Source organism: Vitis vinifera, chromosome 14 (assembly GCF_030704535.1).
Source record: "Vitis vinifera cultivar Pinot Noir 40024 chromosome 14, ASM3070453v1".
Taxonomy (NCBI): Eukaryota; Viridiplantae; Streptophyta; class Magnoliopsida; order Vitales; family Vitaceae; genus Vitis; species Vitis vinifera.
The window spans coordinates 26,175,778-26,195,398 of NC_081818.1; the positions used below are offsets into that span (position 1 = coordinate 26,175,778).

General features: G+C 33.3%; 1 protein-coding gene across 1 annotated transcript; it reads right to left on the reverse strand.

Moving 5' to 3' along the window:
• Nucleotides 1-4,947: 4,947 nt before the first annotated feature.
• Nucleotides 4,948-19,188, reverse strand: LOC100257790 (uridine/cytidine kinase UKL1, chloroplastic). The gene is made up of 14 exons (XM_003633739.4): nt 18,717-19,188; nt 18,032-18,123; nt 16,796-16,865; nt 16,512-16,630; nt 11,510-11,606; nt 10,289-10,368; nt 9,021-9,215; nt 8,037-8,120; nt 7,883-7,943; nt 7,257-7,317; nt 6,170-6,263; nt 5,974-6,046; nt 5,559-5,641; nt 4,948-5,457 (listed from the first exon to the last, which is right to left on the reverse strand). The coding sequence occupies exons 1-14, from the start codon at nt 18,907-18,909 to the stop codon at nt 5,311-5,313; spliced, it is 1,449 nt and encodes a 482-aa protein (XP_003633787.1). The 5' UTR covers nt 18,910-19,188; the 3' UTR covers nt 4,948-5,310.
• Nucleotides 19,189-19,621: the final 433 nt, after the last annotated feature.

The following is a 19,621-nucleotide window of genomic DNA, read 5'->3' on the forward strand; positions in this document are numbered from 1 at the left end:
AAGGGATGAAAACATGAAGAAGACGTTGATGACTAATAATACATGATTTCAAGTAATTCATCATTACTTGTTGGATTAACTTGATGGATTAGCTTGATGGATCATCACGTGACTCACATCTACATTTTCTCTTTCTCATAAACAAGGGGCCGTGGTGGGTACTATAAATGTGAATGCAAGAAGCAGCAAAGGAAGAAAATGAAAAGGCTAGCCTATATTCTCGTGCTCGCTCAATAAAATTCAAAAGACAGGAAACAAAAGCAAATCTAATTCATTGAGCTTAAGTCAAGGGACAATCTCATTAAAAAGAATTAAAAGAGAGTTTCAGTTTTTGACTAAAAATAGTAAGTTTAACACAAAAAAAAAAAATCATAAAGTAAACTTGATTCCAAAATTGTCCAATTTAGTGCGTCTTGGTCACGTACGCCTCCACGTCACAAAACTGTAATTAGTGACAACAATTTTCATTTTTCTTAAATGATCAAAATCGTAATCACCGACCACGGCTATAACTTTTAAAACCGTAGTTGGAAACTACAGCTTTGATTATTTTGAGAAAAAATTAAAGTCATAATCATCAATTACAGTTTTAAGCTTAAAGTTAAAGTCATGGTTGATAACTACAGTTTTAAATTTTTTTTAAATGGTCAAAGTCGTTGTCATCAACTATGGCTTTAACTTAAAATTTATATATATATATAATTATATTGTTTCATTTGAAATATTTAACTTTGATTTTTTTAAATAAAATAATTATTTATTTTTATTTTATATTTTTTAAAAATATGTGAGTGGCTAATAAACTTATAAAATTATTTTAAAAAATAATAATATATGAAATTAAATATTTGATAATTTTAATTTGATATAAAAATATTTTTGTTTAATTTTATTAAAACAATTGGCACAATATTTAATATAAATATAATTACTTAATTATATTTCAATATAAATTAAATATAATAAATTATATTTATTTAAAGCAAATAAATTATGAAAGCCTGCTTAGAAAAAAAATCATATAAATTATTATATTAATTAATTATTTTTTATATACTATAATGTAAGTGGTATATAATATCACATGTAGTTCAATTTAAATTTAAAATTTATTATATTTTCATTTAAACATATAATAATTTGTTCATAATAAAAATAAAAATAAAAACAAATAAACAACATAATACAAATGAAAATAAACACAAAAAATGAAAAACAATCCTCAATGAGTATCACATGATGGGGTCTTCCTCTTTTTCTATGACTGCCTATGATACAAAGACATATTAGTTGAATCTATCTATGCAATTTGTCATGTCTCCATATGTGTAAATTGAGATAGAGCTAACGGAGGCAAGGCTCGATGTCTACGTGGATCACAACTTTGCCTAGATGGGCATACATTTAGTTGTGTAACATGTGTGGGGGTATGATGCATGGCAGTCTCTATGGGAAGACGTGTAGGTGATGGTAAGATGGTAGATGGTGGGGCGATCTCAGGTAGGTGATATCTAATATGGTGGCTTCTAGGAGATGTGATATAGGAGACGGTAGAATGACATTTGGTGTAATGGTCTCCAATGCAATAACATTTGATATAGTAACTTCTAGGAAATGAGATATAGATGATGATAGTGAGGTGACATGTGGTATAGTGGTCTCCTCGAGAAAAGGTAGAGGTGATGGTAGATTATAGATGGTAGGGTGATCTCTAGTGTAGAGGTGTGTCCAATACGTCAGGCCGCCCATTTTGGCCCGTGGCTTGGCACGCCAAAAGACTAAACCGGGTTGGCACAACCCAAAGAAGCGAGTCGTATTGGGCCTAAGGAAACAGTCCATCATGCCACCATGTCAACCCGTCTCCTTATTTTTTTCATGTAATTTGTTGAAATATTGAATAAAATAATTTTTTTTTTTTTATACTTCATTTCCTTTTATATTCCATTATTTTAAATTTATTGTTATTTTGATAAATAAAAAAGCAAATTCAAATGTAATTTTTTTACTATTTTTAAAAACAAAAAAACTAACATTTCTATAAATTTTACAATTACAAACTCAATAAATATAAATATAAAATATAAAAATATATAATTATTAGAGGTGTATTAAAAAAAAGTATAATTATTAGAGGTGTTTAAAGTAATAAAAAGAAATTTTATTTAATAATGAAAAAAACTTAAGACAAAAAGACTTAAAAAAATTAAATTAAAACTTTTAACAAAGCAAGTGGCCCATGGGCCATGGCCCGTCGGCACGGCACAGCCCCTAGCATGGAACGGCACGATTAGCCTGTGGGCTTATGGGCCACCTATTTGGCTTGCATGGGCTAGCCCAACCCAGCAAGATTTGTAAGTGGGTTGTGCTGGCTTGGCACGTTGGCCCATTAGCACAACCCATTGGACACCTCTACTTTAGTGTAGTGACATCAGATATAGTGGTCTCTATGGAAAAAAAAATAAAGATTATGGTAAGGCAGTACTGATACTACAAGAAATTTTACTTTTCCCAACTAACATACACCGTCGGAATAAACATTTATCAACTGATAATTCTGACATATAGTGGTCGAGGAAAGGTGTGTTGGCAAAAGTCTATCGATATGAATTTTTCGTCACCCATAAATAAAATTTAGCGACAAACTATTGAATGGATTTGGACCATCTCTATTACCAACGGATTATGTTGGTTGGAAAATGTAAATAATAAATTATTTTAGATTGTCATTAAATTTTGATTTCATTAGTTTTTTTTTTTTTACTTTTAGTAAGCATAAAGTTTAATGTCTATTTGATAAATGTTTTCAAAAATGCTTTTTTATTCTTCAAAACAAAAAATAAATAAATAAATAAAAAATAGGACAACCAGAGAACAAAAAATATTTTATGTTCTTAAAAGTAAAAAATATAGTGTTTTCAAATAACATTTTTTAGTTGTTTTCACTTGTTTTTCTATTATTATTTTAAACAATAATTATGTAAATATGGAGAATGACTAAAAATGAATCATTGTATATAAAAAAAAAATTTAAACATATTTAAAAACATACAAAACAAATTAAAAATATTTTAAGTTTCTTAATAGACATTTGTTCTACAAAACATTAGAAAACAATTTTTGAAAATTATTTTTAAAAACAATTTTTTTAAATTGTTTTCGAAAGCAATTAGAAGTAGAGGATCTTTTATATAGATATATATAAAAGTTACTAAATTTTTTCTGTTTTAATAACAAAAACTTAGTAAAATCATTTCATTTAATTTGAAAGAATGAATAACAATTAAAAGAAGTTAATTTGGCATTCTACTTCATAGATTTGCTCAACCTCAAAAAATTTGGAATAAATCCAATTTGCGTTAGTCATGTAATATTGCATGTGTTAAATAGAAAATCCGCTCGAATATTTGACTTAGAATATAATATTGAAATATGAATGAAAAATAATACAAAAAGATATTCATTACCCACTTTATTTCTTGTGATTTTGCCTACTGCTTTTCAAATGATTGAAAGGTATACAAATCAAGACTTACCTATTTCTAATTTTCCACTTAGTGAGTTATGGTGCACCTTCAAAATTTATACTTGAGTTGATACTTGTTTTATGCATTTTAAAAACTTGTCGTACCATCACTAGTCCCTCCAAAAGCCTTAATTTTTGTTAACTTATTAGATGGAAAGGTTTTTTTTTTTTTTTTTGCTTTAGAAAAAAACAAAAGGAAAATATCTTAGACTAGAAATGTTTCCTAAACTCATGTGCAACACTTAAATAAGAGTCACTTGACATTGTTAGATTGGATTTTCCCCAATCCTTAGTTCGCTCTACTAAGCAAGGCACACGGCTCGAAAGTTGGAAGCAACATTTAGAGGGTTTGGAAGAATGAGACTTATATCGCATAGGAATGCTTTACAAGGTTAGAAATCCTCTTAAGTGCTTGATGCCTTAGCCAAATGAGATTATCCTTTATTAATAAGCACTTATGAAACTCTCTAGAACCTCAAAATTTTATGGCCAAATGAGAAAATTTTATGATTTTTTAGTTGAAAATATCTTTTAGGGGAGAAATTTTCATTTAAAAATATTTGATTCAATGTAAATTTCATCCATACTCTCTTATTTGTCATTTTTAGGGTAAAACCCAAATTTCTTTTTGTGTGAATTCAAGAAGAGGTGAAAATCAAGTTTAGTGTGAACTTCAAATATGTTTTGAAAGAAGAAGATGAATAACTAAAGTTTGGAGATAGTAGACAAATCGTTTATGAGAGGATTGAAGGTCTTAGGCTAGTAAATCTTTTTACTTGGTTATTTTATTTATAGTTGATGTTTTTTATCACTTGCGGTGTCATGGTCTTTATCCCTATCCCTTCGTTTCATTTTGTTTATCTTAGCTTGTAAAATTTTCATCGATTTATCTTTAGAATAATGAGAAATAATTTCTTGGTTTTAATTTTGATGGATATTTGAAAATGTGTTTTGAATAGTTAAGATTCTTTGTAAATCTTGAGCGACAAGTGTTGGCTCATTTGCACATGAATTACATTAACTAGCTTCTTAGGAGAGCGTTAGTACATCCATTCTTGCATGTGTATTTGGTTGCTTGTTAATAACAATGAAAAAGTAAACATCGAAATATCACGGAGTATTTAGCATTTGTGAGGTACCATCTCAGTATTTTTAAGAACACTTCTTCACCCCTCTAGATGTTACCTATAATGGAGATTCATCCATAATGTCAATTGTCCATCCAAATTCCAATGCAATGATTATATAACTAGTGCTTAAGTATCGTTTTTCACTAATCAGATCCGTTAGGCCCTCGTATTGAATCACAAGTCTTTGTTCCCAATCCAAATGCACCATCCTTGCAGCACCTTCAACTTAAACCAACCATCCAAACTATGCTCAATTTGGACATTGACAAAAATCATCTCAAGAAAATAAAAAAATAAAAAAAATCCTAAGCTCCATATGTATTATAGAAGAATATCAATAACCAAAACAAATTGACATCTCATATGGTGCACCAACAAAATTCAATTGTGGTTTATAAATTGCATTTAGTATTCAGGCATGTAATAAAGAAGATGTGTTGGTTGCATCCACTACCATCTCATTGCAGGAGAAACCATTAATAGCAACCATCTCCAACTCAATTTGTTTGCTTCAATATTCTTATTCATATTTTCTGAACGCCTGACAAAGCTTTTGGGGGGAACACTTCATTTTGCAGACATGTTCCTCCATCCAGTTATATATAGTTAAAACAATTCATACAACCAGATTCCTTTGAAATCCACACCATCATTTCATCAGTCATCAGTGCCAAAGTACCGGTCACCAAACTCCCCCATGCCTGGTATCACCCTGAACTCTTCATTCAATGCAACATCAATCTCTGAAGTCACAATTTTCAGGGATGGGAACCGTTTGCAAACACAATGGATTCCCTCAGGCGCCTAGGTTTAACATCAGTAAACAGTGGGATCAACATATGTAGAAATTGGAATTGTACGAAGATTAAGTAAATATCAGCAGCTGGGGTCGGAGAGGGACTCACAGAGATGAGGTTTAGGAATATTATATGAGATTCTGGAACTCCTTTCTGAATGAGTAGTTCAATTGCTTGGCCAGCAGAATTCCCTTCAAAGAAGACATCAGTCAAGATCGTTTAGGCTCAAATTGTCAAGATGAATGACTCATTTTTCTGCCTTTCTTTCAATCATTAGCTTCTAAACCCTTTTATTTTTATAAGAATTTTTCCTATTTTTGAAGGGATCTCTTCTTTCTTTCTTCTTCATATTTCTCTTAAATTTGTTTCTCATCAGAAGTTCTAAAAAATAATGCAACTCTTTCTACTGAAGTTCTTACATCATTCAATCCTTTCATGTAACTATGAAAGATGGATATGAACCTCAAAAGAGAGCAAGTGACAATAGAGCTTCAGAGAAACACAGGGATTACAAAACAGCTACCTGTAGCAAGAACTGGGTCCAGAAGCAGGACATGCCGTTCTGAAATGTCCTTGGGAAGTTTCTCATATATGAGCTGCTTAGAGTCAGCAAATTAGATAATAAAAATTACTTATACACAAATCTTACAAGAAGAAGAGAAAGCAAAACACTGGAATCCAGCAGAAAATTTTCTTGACACAAAACTGTACAACCATACCTGTTTCCCATTATCTCCATCACGGTGAATCAGAATTTTTCCAATTTTTATTCCTTTGCAACATGCACGTAATGCATTCTCCATACTTTCACCACTACAAATGGTAGAAAGAACTTCGTCAAAACATTTGTGGAGGCATAGAAAGTCAGTAAACTACTACAAAGCACACTTCTACCATCAAGAATGTTCCCAGCATCCAAAACAATAAATGCTGGACATGACCAACTGAAGCTCACTGGAACTCATATTTCTTGTGACAAGGTTTCACCACATTCACATGAGGAACTTAAAGAAGGAAATGATAAAAGGATGCTTATACAAGCTAAAAGTTTGAAGTATTAGAAAGTAGCAGAGGATAAAATAAGTGTAGGCAGAAAGGGACTTCTTTGCCAGCATATCCAATATACTGTAAAAATTAAAGTGAGTTCAGAATATTCAACCAAAAAGTTAGGGCAAAAACAGAAAAAAGAGAGAACCATTCCATTGAAAGGCCTAAAAAGGAGCATGCTAATATGCAAAGTATAAAATGGAAGGAGAACCAGAACCTCAAAACTATACTCGGACAATTTTTGCCTTTGGATAGGATAAATTGCAAGATATTGTAATGGATATCAATCCTCTGGACCTAGACAATGGGAAAAATGAAATCGGAAATAGTGGGAAAAACCAATGCAGATATTGGTTCAACTTCATTAGGACTTCAATTGAAAACTTCATAGGGGGGGGGGGGGGGGGGGGGGGGGGACCTCTACCTGAAGCATTCACAGATTTTTATGAAACAAGAAAAACAAAACATCCATCAGAAGCAATTTCTTAGTCTTTAGGAACCACAAAAGGAAAATAAAAATAAAATCAAGGGCAAAAAGCATCTGGATTGTGCCAACTAGCCTAATGCTCATGATTTATCCTAGTAATATGAACATAAATATCAAATAACAGTTCAGTAGAAAGAAATTAGGATTCTAAAGAGAGGAAGTTGTCTTTGATAATATTTGTCTCTTTGTTTGATTCTTTATAATGATGATTCAAGCATACCTCTCACCAGACAATCACAATTGCCAATAACGATATCTGATTCAAGGCTCACCTTCGGACAATAGAAACTCCACATAGTTTCTTGCAAAAGTCAACCCCAGTATATAATGATCCTGAACTAGAATAAAAGCACAATTTCAGAGATATGAAGAACAGTTCTTTCATAGCCAATTTAAAATATAACATGAAAATTTCTCAAAACTAAACATTCGAACTACTTGAACCAGCATGTGAATGTGCACACTTTTTAGACCATAAAAAATGGCTACAAACAGAAATATAAGAAGCTAATATCTAAATAAAACAGAAACAGAGAAGAAACCCAAATGTTTTGTTTGCCTAATTTCAGTAACTAATATTCCAAAACTATCTGACAAGAAAAGACAAGGAGGCTGAACAAGAGTAACAGCAAGACATTAAAAAACTACTTCATACCATGGAATGAACATGGACATTGTTTTACGTGACAAAAAGTGTCCTTATAAGTGAAATGTCATATGGAATGCTTATCACTTATACTGAACTAAACCTTATTCCAGTCACTTGTGGCTGGTGCATAGCTCCTTTCTAAGCATATATGAAGGCATATTGTCTATTTAGTCATAGGCTATCAAAAAATTACACCCAGACAAGAAGAAAAAAAGTGCATAATCCTTCTCATTTTTATCCCTAACAAACCTGTTGGAGTGACTACTTGCTTCTCAGTAAATGGCAAATGGCCAAGGCCATGCTCCACAACCTGAAAATAAAATTCAAGAAGCAGCCATCTTTGATACTTTTTAAGACATCTAGTCAAGTGAAGAATTTTGATAAGCTATACAGCAGAGAGTACCAGTCGAATAAGACGATCTGAATAGAAAACAAAATCATGCTTTGATATTTCATGGTCCCGAATCAGTGTGTGCATACCTCTTATCTGTAACATAGATCTCCAATATGAGTATTAATAAAGGACCGCCAACAGATGGAAGATATAAAACAGTAATTACATGGCACTCAAAATTGTAGGAAGTAGAGGAGAGAACAAAGGTTTTTTTCCCTTTTTTTTTTTTTTTTTTTTTTTTGATAGACAACAAGAACATGCATTAAAAGCGCCAAAAAGGAGGGGGGGCGTTCTATGTATACAGGCTGCATACACAGAAAAAAGCCAAAACACACCTCATACAAAGATGGTCCACACTAACAAAGCAAAGCAAAGCTAACCACAAAAAAGAGTATCAAGGAAATTCAACATAGAGGGGAAATCCAACTCCAAAGAGTCCCTAGACCACTCAAAAAGCGTCCGACTGAAGAGATCCTTTAAACTTTGGTCGGAGAGCTCTTCATCTTTGAAAGGTTTTTTTCCTTTCACATCACAATCTGAATATCTTAACAGCACATTGACTCCCGAATCATAGGTTAGGTTCTTGCTCTTTCTGCTTGTGTATTTTATTGATTGAGGATTTATGCTCTGCCATAACCCAGAGACAGAAACCGGAATTTTATTGTTATTCCAATTATTCAATGTACTTTTGAATTTCTTATAATTGTCCAGCTCCAGCACCAGCCAGATTTGATGCAATCTTTTGCACGTATCCAAGGTCTTGCTCCTTTGTTCTGTTCACTATCATTCAATGTTCAGGCTAGATCACTGATCATTGATCAGCATACTTAGGAATTATGGCACATCAATGAGATGACGACTGATTTATAAGACAAAGGAAACATTTTATGCTGTGTGTAGATAAGCAAAAACAACCAAATATGTTTCACCACAAAGCTGAATGTAATCTTAAAAAGCTTATAAAATCTAATTAGTAACAGATGATAGGCATACCTGGAATGTAGATTGAATAACATTTACATTGGGATAAATTTTGCAGAGATTATGCTGACCAAGTTTTGTGTGGATATGTTGCACGATCAAATCAATGGCAACATGATTATCCCCTCCCCGGGGTATGATCACATCAGCATACTTCTTTGATGGCATAACAAAATCATCAAAAGCAGGCTTGACAAACTTTGCATACTGCATAATCAACATAATACTTGCTATATTAGAGTGAGAAATAGAAAAATAAGAGAATTTGAAGGGTCCATATGTGACAAAATCTATGGTTAGTTCTGTCCTTTCATTTGACAATAAACATGCCAAAGTGGCTTTTTGTAAGTGTCACAATTTTAAAGGTCCTGCAGAACTAACATAAAGTTAGCAGCTCCATAAACAAAATTGTTGTCCACGGGTTAGAAATAATAAGAAGAAGAAGAACTCCTTGTTATATATTCCCAATAGCACACCACAGCACAAAAATAAAGGCAGCATCTGCAGAATGCAATATCTAAGTTATGCAACTCCTTCACTACAAATCATGTTGGCCAAAAATTGGCTCCAGGTAGCATAGAGACAAATACAACACATTGACAAAGATGAATTACATGTGCACCTTCACCTACCATCTCATTCTTCCTAGTGTTATATGAAATTTGTCTCTTACTAGGTAGATGAAAATTCTTTTGCATATCCCCTCCTTCACATAGAAACTTGAATTTGTCCGCATGATGATGTGAAGGACACTGTTTCCTTATTCTTGATCTTCTTACATAAGAACAAGATATTTTAAAATTATTTAGTTATACATACTTGTCACACAATGGCTTTCTGTTGAACCTCCTTCTTAAAAACCAGACATATAACTGAAACCAAGTTGAACAAGACATTCAGGAAACCACATAACATTAGCACAAGAATTTCAACTTATAATCATAAAGAGCAAGAAATCAAGTGCTTGCTGAAAATGACATTATTCAACATAAAAGATCATGATATTAAAAACATCATGGTTTCTAAAATACTAGTCACATACTATGAGGTTCTTACGTCAGCATCATCAGCTCAAGTTAGGTGGCCAATTATACCACTTTTTACAACTTTAAAAAGTGATACAAATCCCTCCATTTATGACCTAAAAATGTTAAATGTACATGGCATAACCTGTAACCTTGGTCATCTATAATTCAGAAATTTCAGGTAGATTTTAAGTATTTACTGAACATTTTTTTTTTTTAAAGCAAGGAATGAATTGATTGAGTATAGGGACTTGCCTGCTCAAGAACAGAATTTACATCCCTACCCCGCTCAACTGTGTCACGCCTTATTCTACGGGCAAGCCTCACATCAGCATCTAGAAGCCAGTAGTTCCAACAAGAGAGTGAGACCAAAAATAAGAGGCAAACAATGGCAGATAAATAGGAAAAAAATGTTTAGCCCATTAAAGATGTTGCAAGTATCTGACCAATTTTACAAAAATAAAAAATCAATATAAAACAGATATCAATAGTAGTATATTTAAAAGGTGAAAGCAAATAAACGTTAACACCTCAGCCTATGTAATGCTTAAGGCCCAAGCTCACTCATTTTCTAGTAAAATTAAATTAAAATAAAAATTTACAAAAAGGATCAAGACCCAATACAACACTGTAAGCCTTAGTGTTTGTCAAGGTCAAAGTATATAGAAGCAAGGCATTTGTCAAAGCATAAAATGTAATTCTGGTTTCCCATTCTTATATTTAAATTTCTTTTAGCACAATTTTTAGACATCTTATAATCAAAATAACATAATAAGACAAATATTAACATTCTGAGATAATTTAAATTACACAACACCATAGATAAAGATACCAAAACATGCAAAACATGGCACGACTTTAGAAGAAAAAGCCAAATGCAAAGGCAAATGGTTAACTACTTGAGGAGATATATGCTTATGAGCGAAAGCCAAGAAAAGGTGCGGACAATGCAGCTTTGACCAAACCTTGTCTCAGGAGCATGCATCACGATCTTCTTTTTCTCTCTTTTCTCTTTTGCTTTTCTTTTTCTTTTAAGTCTCAAGGTTTTCTTCAACCACCTTGCCTTGAGGCAGAGTACAAAAACCCTCTTAAAAAGCTCAGTACTGAAGCCAACAAACTTTGACTTCCCAACTATCCAGGCCAATTAAACAAATCATTTTTCTCCTTGATTAAGTATTGATCTGGTAACACCATCTGGATCAACATGGTTGCCATTATGCTCAGAAAAATACAATAATCTGTTCTCATTTTATACAGGCAGAAAATTTCCCTTAGTTTATGCATCAGGTGGAGCAGACAAACTAAACATTTGGTTAAAGGGGTCTCTAATGGATGCATAATCAGACTAGCAACTAGGTACCACTCCTTGATTAAGAAAAATGTCCAAGAATAATAATTTCCATGAAAAAAACCAAAAAAGGGTACCAAGAAATGATAATAGCCATTGAACTAACAATCAGATGCAAGGAGTAATACCTGTGTCAACAAAAATCTTCATGTTCATCAAGTTGCGTACACGTTGATCATGGAAAACAAGAATTCCCTCCAGGATAATTACATCAGATACGTTTACCTGACAACAACATTTAACTTATATTTTGAGAAAAATAAAGGAAACTCCTTCATAAAGAAAAAGAAAAAAGAAAAAAAAAACTCACTGCTGAGGCAATACCGACACAATTTCACTAACACTGGAATTTTAAAGTGCCCCCACTTTTTGAAATATCTTAGCACTTCAATACCCAGTTTTCATGGGATCATGAAGATAAGATGTCATTGTGCAACAAAAATTTTCAGTGAAGCAACTCTACAAACTTAACAAGCCTATTTCTTCTAGGCAAGTGAAGGAGACCAAAAACATATTCATAAGTAATGAAATTTGATGAAAAATTAAGTTTACAAAAATCAGGAGACCTTTCAGATCTAGTCAGGATTGGGACACAGTGGAGGAAAGATTTCAAAAAGGGGCTTACTACTTGGAAGAGACAATACTTATCAAAAGGAGGAAGACTTACTCTAATAAAGCTAGCCTATATACTTCATGGCTCCTTTCGTTATCCTGAGGAAGTTGAGTTAAGGCTAGAAAAGATCCAAAGGGATTTCCTTTCAAAGGGAGGGGCTATGGAGAAAAAGACTCACTTAGTAGCCGTTCGATAGATTGCATGGGCAAGAGGGAAGGTGGTGGGGGAGAAGAAGACTCACCTAGTTAGCTGTTCAACAGTTTGCATGGGCAAGAGGGAAGGTAGTTTGGCATTAGAAATTTGTCCATGCTCAACAAAGCTCTTTTGGGTAAATATTTAGATAATAATTATCATGGATTTCACATCTTTTGAGTAATAATTATGCCTTCAACACTCAATTAACATACTTGCACTCTTGCAATACTACTAACAAGTCTTTTTAAGTTGTGGAAGTAATTTTAAGGTATAACTGATTATAATTTGTAGATCAAGGGAGCTAAGCTCATGAGAAGAATGGGAGTCAATTTGGTGAGGGATAAAGATAAGGAAAGAAGACAATGATGGGTTGTAAATGACAATGTTTTATTCATCGATTCAAGGTGGCTTATGTTTGCCATGATGCAAAGAAATGGTTAAGTTGTGGAATTTACAAAAAAAAATGAGATGAAAGCTTCGTTTGAAAGAAGAAAGTTTTCACATGGAAGAGTCAAATTTGCATAGCCATGCAAACAAGACCAAATGGTGCATTTCTGGAGAGTTTTGAAAACTCAATTTGCATGTTATACGAAGTTTCACATAGCCATGCCAACCACACAATAAAAGACAGGCTTAAAGTGAGTTTAAAAGGCATTTGCATATGGAGAAAGTCAATTTCGCATAGCCATGCAAACTTGACCAAATGAAATTTGTAGAGAGAGAGGTTAAGTTTGCATGCCCATGCAAAAATGGACAGGAAGGTGCAAAATGGTGTTGAAACTCCTCTTCAACTTTGCATGCTCATGCGAATTATGAGAAAGTCTAAGCAAGATTGATCACACTAGTGCCAAACTTTGAGGACCTGAATATAAAGTTCTTCAATTGCTAATTGGTCAACTTGAAAGATTTTGGAAGACCTCTAAGATGATGTCAAGGGTCCATTTATATGATCTTCAAATAAATAAGAGTTTGAGACTCTCATTTGGAACTTTTGGATCTTTTAGTTTTTTTTTTTTTTTTTTTTTCTGTAGCTTTTTGGCCATGTTTAGATCTTTTGTAAGAGAGTTTTTATAACAAAATTTTCTTATACTTTCTTTCATTTTCCTTCATTTTCTCACTAGTCAAACATGTCATGTAGAGTAAATCTCACAAACATGAAGTGCTAGATTTCATTTTTCTCAAAGGAAAAAGGATCTAAAGTCAAGATTTATGGCGGATTAGTCACTTGAAGCTAAAATTGAAAGGTATTTTTTATTGAATTGATTGATTAATTGATCAATTTGGAAAAATATTCTCTTTTAATTTCCTTGAATGAGGAATATAATGAAATCTTAATTCTAGATTCGGTGAGATCATGTAGTTCTTATAAGATCTGTTAGAAGGTAGCTAATGATGAATTAAGCTTAATTGTGAATAATTAATCAATGACATTAGGATCCCTAATTTGAGATTTTAATTGATCTAGATTTAAAGTTAAATCAAATATCAATTTATGTGAAATTTTAAGATCTTCAACCTAACTTGATGAAATATCTTGATGACTTTTTTACCATAGAAACTGATTTTTTGATGAATAAATCGCAATATAATAAAAAGAAAAAGGCGCATCAAGGAAACGCCCCAAAGTATACAGGTGGTTTTACCATAGAAACTGATTTCTAGTGAATTTGGAATCCGATAATTCTTTCATTAATAGATTTTACTCTAATTTTGGCCAATTTTAGCCTTTCACTTTCAATCAAAAATTTTCAACTTTCATAGATAATTTTTCACTATTCCATTTTTTTCATCATCATCATCTCATTTCTTGTCGTTTTCCCTTTGGATTGCCAAAACCATAACTTTTGTTAAAAACCATTTTTTGATTGGGCAAAAGTTACCTTAACATAGTTGAATTAGGTTATAAATTTGGTTTTGATATGACAAACAAAAAAAAAAAAATTGTTGATCAATGGTCTTCAAGATTTGCTACGAAGAAGGACTTCGTAGGAGAGTTTTTTTATTTAAATCTCTTTATTCTTCTTTATCTAATGGTAGAATGAAGGCTTTCTTTTCCAATCTGGTGTGGGATTCTTAGATCCCATTGAGAGTTAGCCTTTTTGCTTCGGAAATTGTGTGAGGAGGGATTTTGACACTAGATCAACTCAAAAGAGGGGAATGGAAGATGTCAAATAAATATTATATGTGCAAAGAAGAAGAAAACAAGGTTGACCACATTCTCCTTCATTGCTCGAAAGCAATCATCTTGTGGTAGTTGATTTAGGCTCTATGTGGAATAAAGTGGGTTAAGCACTCCTTAGTAAGGAAAGCACTATTGAGTTGGCACGGATCCTTCGTTGGGAAAAAGGAGGAAAAAAAGCTTGGAGAGTCACTCCTTTGTACCTATTATGGACCATATGGAAGAAGAGAAACAAGAGAGCCTTTGAAAATTCTAAAAAACAAACAATCAAATAATCATTTATCTATAATTATTTGGAATGGGCAAGGGTATATATAGGAGATTGCTCTTCATCTATATTGGACTTTATTAATTGGTAGAGCTCTATGTAGTGGGTGGGAGTTATTTTTTGTGTTTCTCATGATTAGTTGTGGCCTTTTGGCGCCCTTATATACACTATGTATACTTTAGTGCACACTTTTGTTAGGCATTGTTTCCATTCAATGAATATATTGTTTATTTGCCTATCAGAAAAAAACAACTTACAAAACAGTGGGATCAAATACCCAAATAGAGACACTATCTTGTACATGGTTCCTTGAGTTTGAAATATAGGTGCACCATCCTTGACAAAATGTCAAAAGGAATATTAAATGCATGAGTGGGCTAAACTTTTCCCAACACGAACAAACAAGGTGTCAATATCAATATAGATGATGCGCCAGACATGACAACTTCAACAAAGCATATTAGCAACATCATACACAGAATTCAAACATGTGTGCAACATAATAATGAAGTGCATGAGATGGTGAAAAATGATAAATTGAATCTACTTATCAAAAAAAAAAAATTGATAAATTGAATCTTCAAAATTCAAAATTCAATCTTTAAAGTTTGAACAATTCCATTTGCAGCTCACACGTCATAGTCACAGCACTGCTTTCCTTTATATATTGTTCCCATGCATCATTCACAACATTTATACAGTATTCCTATTTTTTAAACCAATAAATAATGGATGTAATAAGCATTAGAGAACACTTTGTTCTTTTCACAATGGCAACAGAGATCATATACGATGCCAGTGGAAAAAAGGAAAAAAAAAAAATAAACGCCCTAGGCTACTTCCTATTTAAGTGAAAATTGGTACAAAAAGTTAGAGATAGTAAGTCATTAAATGATTGAAAAAAAAACTGAGCGCAAAGCATTGGTCACATGCAACCATTAATAACGACTAAAATAGAAAGCAGTTGGAAAGTGACACTGCTTAAGTTTGAGGCATTAGGTTGTAATTACAACTTACAACTTACAACTTAACAAAATGCCTAAGATGAATCATGAACAAATAAGGATTTTTGCAATCAACTCCAAATAGCAAGGACACCTTTATTAATGCTTTGTTGAATTTTAACTAAGATATGACAAATAAGGATTTTGTAATCAACTCCAAATAGCAAGGACACCTTTATTAATGCTTGGTTGAATTTTAACTAAGATATGACAAATAAGGATTTTGTAATCAACTCCAAATAGCAAGGACACCTTTATTAATGCTCATTTGAAATTTAACTAAGATATGGTTAGCTGATACTAACACTAGGTTTTACTTACTTATCTTGGCCCTTCTACAGGTAATAGAGATAATCTTGTTTTCATCTATATGCCAACAAGACACCTTCTATAACAATCATTTTGCCTATGCTGATGATGCTATAGCTACAATGTTCTTGATTAGAATCAATTTTGATGCTTCCATATCCAAGGTTCTCCAGGTCAACTTTACCAGGCTGACCTCACATTACAAGGTGGAGATTCAGAAATTCTACAAGTTGACAGTTATCATTAATTACATGATTGTTGTCTCTGCAATATACCCAAATAAGATGTACATCTTTCCCACCACTCTTGAGAAGAACCAGCAAGCAATCACCAAAAAAAAAGATGAGAACACACATTTTGACTATCATAGAAACAGGCTTAGTACAATTAAATTAAATTTCCAGTAACATAATTCAACTTGTTTTTCCCATATTATCATCTTGGCGAAGAATTTGATTATTTCCAAAACCCAATGGTGGTGCAATGCAAACCCATCCTTGTAAAAACCTCCACCAGTTAACTCAAAAAGCATTTTCCACTCAATATGGGACAAAGTGCATACCTGCCGAAAACTTCCTGAACATCGACGATGATTCTTAAAATCATATATTGGTACATGGACAGATTGCCCAGATTTGAGCTTTCCAATGCACTCTAGAAGTTGTTCAGTGTCAAAAGCATCTACAGAGAAACATACATGTATTCAACAAAATACATAAGAATGCCCCTTATACAGAGACACCAGGTTGCACCATAAACAGGTTGAAGTTGAAAATGCTACCATCTCAACCTAATACAAATGAACAAAATGTGAATCTCTCCAATAAGCATAAAGAATAGATATACCAGGATGATCAAAATTATACTCATGTACACGTTCTGATTCTTCAGCAGTCAAGCCACGGTAAAAAGAATCCTACAGAATACCCACATCAAATATTTTAGAAAGTTTGGCAAAAGAAAAGGTCTTTAAATAAAGATGGAAAATCTGCCAAACATGAGGAGAGACGGAGGAATAAGATTGTGGATAAGTAGATCTAGTTTTGAAAGACCTATTAGTTGATAAATTCAAGGGTTGGGACCGAGGGGTGAGTGGGAGAGTGAGCCAACCAACAGAAAGCAATGCAACAAAAGTTCAAACAAAATATAAGGAACAGATATATCCATGTAAAATATTTCATTCTTTTGAAAGGGGCATTAAGTAAGTCATTTTCTATTATTGATATGCATTGTCAAAAACAGGTGCAACACAGAGGAAAAACATTGTTTGGCTTCAAAGCAATGAAAAGGAACCTTGTCTAACCTCATTTTGTGGCAGGGGTTCCAATAAATATCAATATTTCACTTCTTTAAAAATATATATCAAACAAATAGAAGAATCCCCTTATACATTACAAAAAAGGTAAAATAAAAATGAAAAGGTGAATTTCAAACTATCCAAATAACTCTTTTGAGGTAATGGGGTAAGACAAGGCTCTTTCAATGATGGTATGGAGTTAAGCATCGTTCCATATAGATAGGCAACAAACAAGAAAACATAATCTCGCTTCAATTGTCTTTTTATCTAGCCATCCTCGTCCAGCACTACAGGTATTCACCAGGTTAGTTTGAAGAATGCTGAAACCTGACAACCAGGCAAAGTTTGTCCATTCACCAATCAGATTCTAGGGTTAAAGAACCCAACACCTTGTTCTCCTACAATGCAGTCAAAAAAGGATACTACTTGGTCACAGAGAAAAGGTTATCCTCTTTCAAACTTGAAACATCCAACAGATATGCTAAGTAGATCTTCTTACTTTGCAACCAATTTATGACTGCCCTTTATTTTCTTTGAAAATATGAACCTGAAACACACTAAATTTCAAACGCAGAGAAATTAAATAAACTAAACTAAAACTTGAAATAAATAAATTGTACCCTGATTGGATACAAATTCAATCTGACCCGTCTCAAAGATTCAAAAACACCAAGGATGCTATTACTTCTATTGCATGAAAGTTAACCTCAGCTAATTTCAGTCACAACCAATAAGAAATGCCATTGTACCCGAACTACATTTTAGTGAAATGAGCTCCAGCATACCTGGTTGACAAGCACAACTCGGTGATCATGGAGTTGTTGAATGATCATGTCACAGACAGTAGTCTTTCCTGAAGCTGTACCTCCTGAAACTCCTGCTCAACACCCACTAGAAAGGGTTAATGACTTCAATAAAAGTGAAAAGAAAAAAAAAAGTACAAATATTGAGGATACATTCCAGCAGATGAAGAATAATGCTATCTTTGGTGGCCGGGAAACCAAAGGAAAAGAAAGCCAAAATCGCATGTCCGCCACTCTTCGGTTCTTAAACACCTAAAAATCAAGTCAGCTAATTTTTTTGTCTCCACAGGACCCCAGACAAAAAGAAAATCAAAACCTCGAAATTCCCATTCCGGCAAGCAGAGCCTTGGATCAAATTCACCCTCCGTTTGGTTGCTGAGAAACCCAATGAAAAGAGAAGGAAAGAGAAAATCGAAACCCAAGAAAACCTTCCAACAGTAACTCTCCTTTCCTCAGTTCCTCACTAAACAGACCTCAGATTTCACATTCACAAATCCGCCTCCCAAATTGTCTCTGCAATCAAACCAAAAAAAAAAACGCCACTAGCTTCTCCTGAACCTCAAAACTCGCATCCACAGCTGAGGAATCTCTCATTTCTCAAATTCGCACAACATTCAAAGAGAAAAACAACAAACAATGAGGCCGGTGAGGTTACAACAACGCTTACCAATGACGAAGGGCTGTTTTGCAGCGCTATCAGGTAGGGTTGCAGAGAACGAAGAAGTAGCAGAAGCGGCCGCGGAAGGCGAAGAGGTAGCAGAAGGAGGGGAAGAAAGGAGACCTTCAAGGCGGAGGCCGGAGAAGTGAGGACCGGAAGCTGCCTCCATCACGTAATCGATCGCCGTCGTCTCCTCCGGCATGGCTTCACTTTCCTCTCTTCAGCACCACCGCGAAGTGGAGGAGTTGAAGGCTATGTTCAAAGCCCGGGTCTGAGCCTCTGAGCCGCTTTGTCGCGACCTTCTCGGCTTCACTCTCGCTTTAGTCGGCTGCTAGTGCCTACTTCTCTACCTACCGTTTACGAAATTGTTGCTTTACGAAATGGTACCTTTCATTCACTTCAAAAGCCTGGAGCTTATCCTAACGCAGCATTTTCCCATTCAATCTCAGGCCAAATGCAACAAATTTAGTGACTTACGCATGCCTTAATTTCAATATTTATAAATGGCTTAGGTATTTATTATTGTCTCATAATCCAAATACATTTTTAAAAAAATTACCTAAAATATTACCAACTTTAAACATTAAAATAAAGTTAGATTACTGCAAAAAGACGATTTTCGAGTCATACAAATCAAGTCTTATTAAACACATTATCAAGATGTATTTTTCAATATTTATAATAAAAAAAATATATCACCATAAATTTTACTATTTCGTACTCAAATTTTATTATTCATCAATCTCATTTATTTGTATATATATCTTGATCTTAGATACTTGTAGTAACTTTGTTCAATGACTCAAATTTCATCGTATATTTCAATGACCCAAATTTGAAGTTTGGAAGGTGTTGATTCAATACTTCATATTTTCCTTACAAATTATATCAATAATTAAAATTAATTTTTTCGA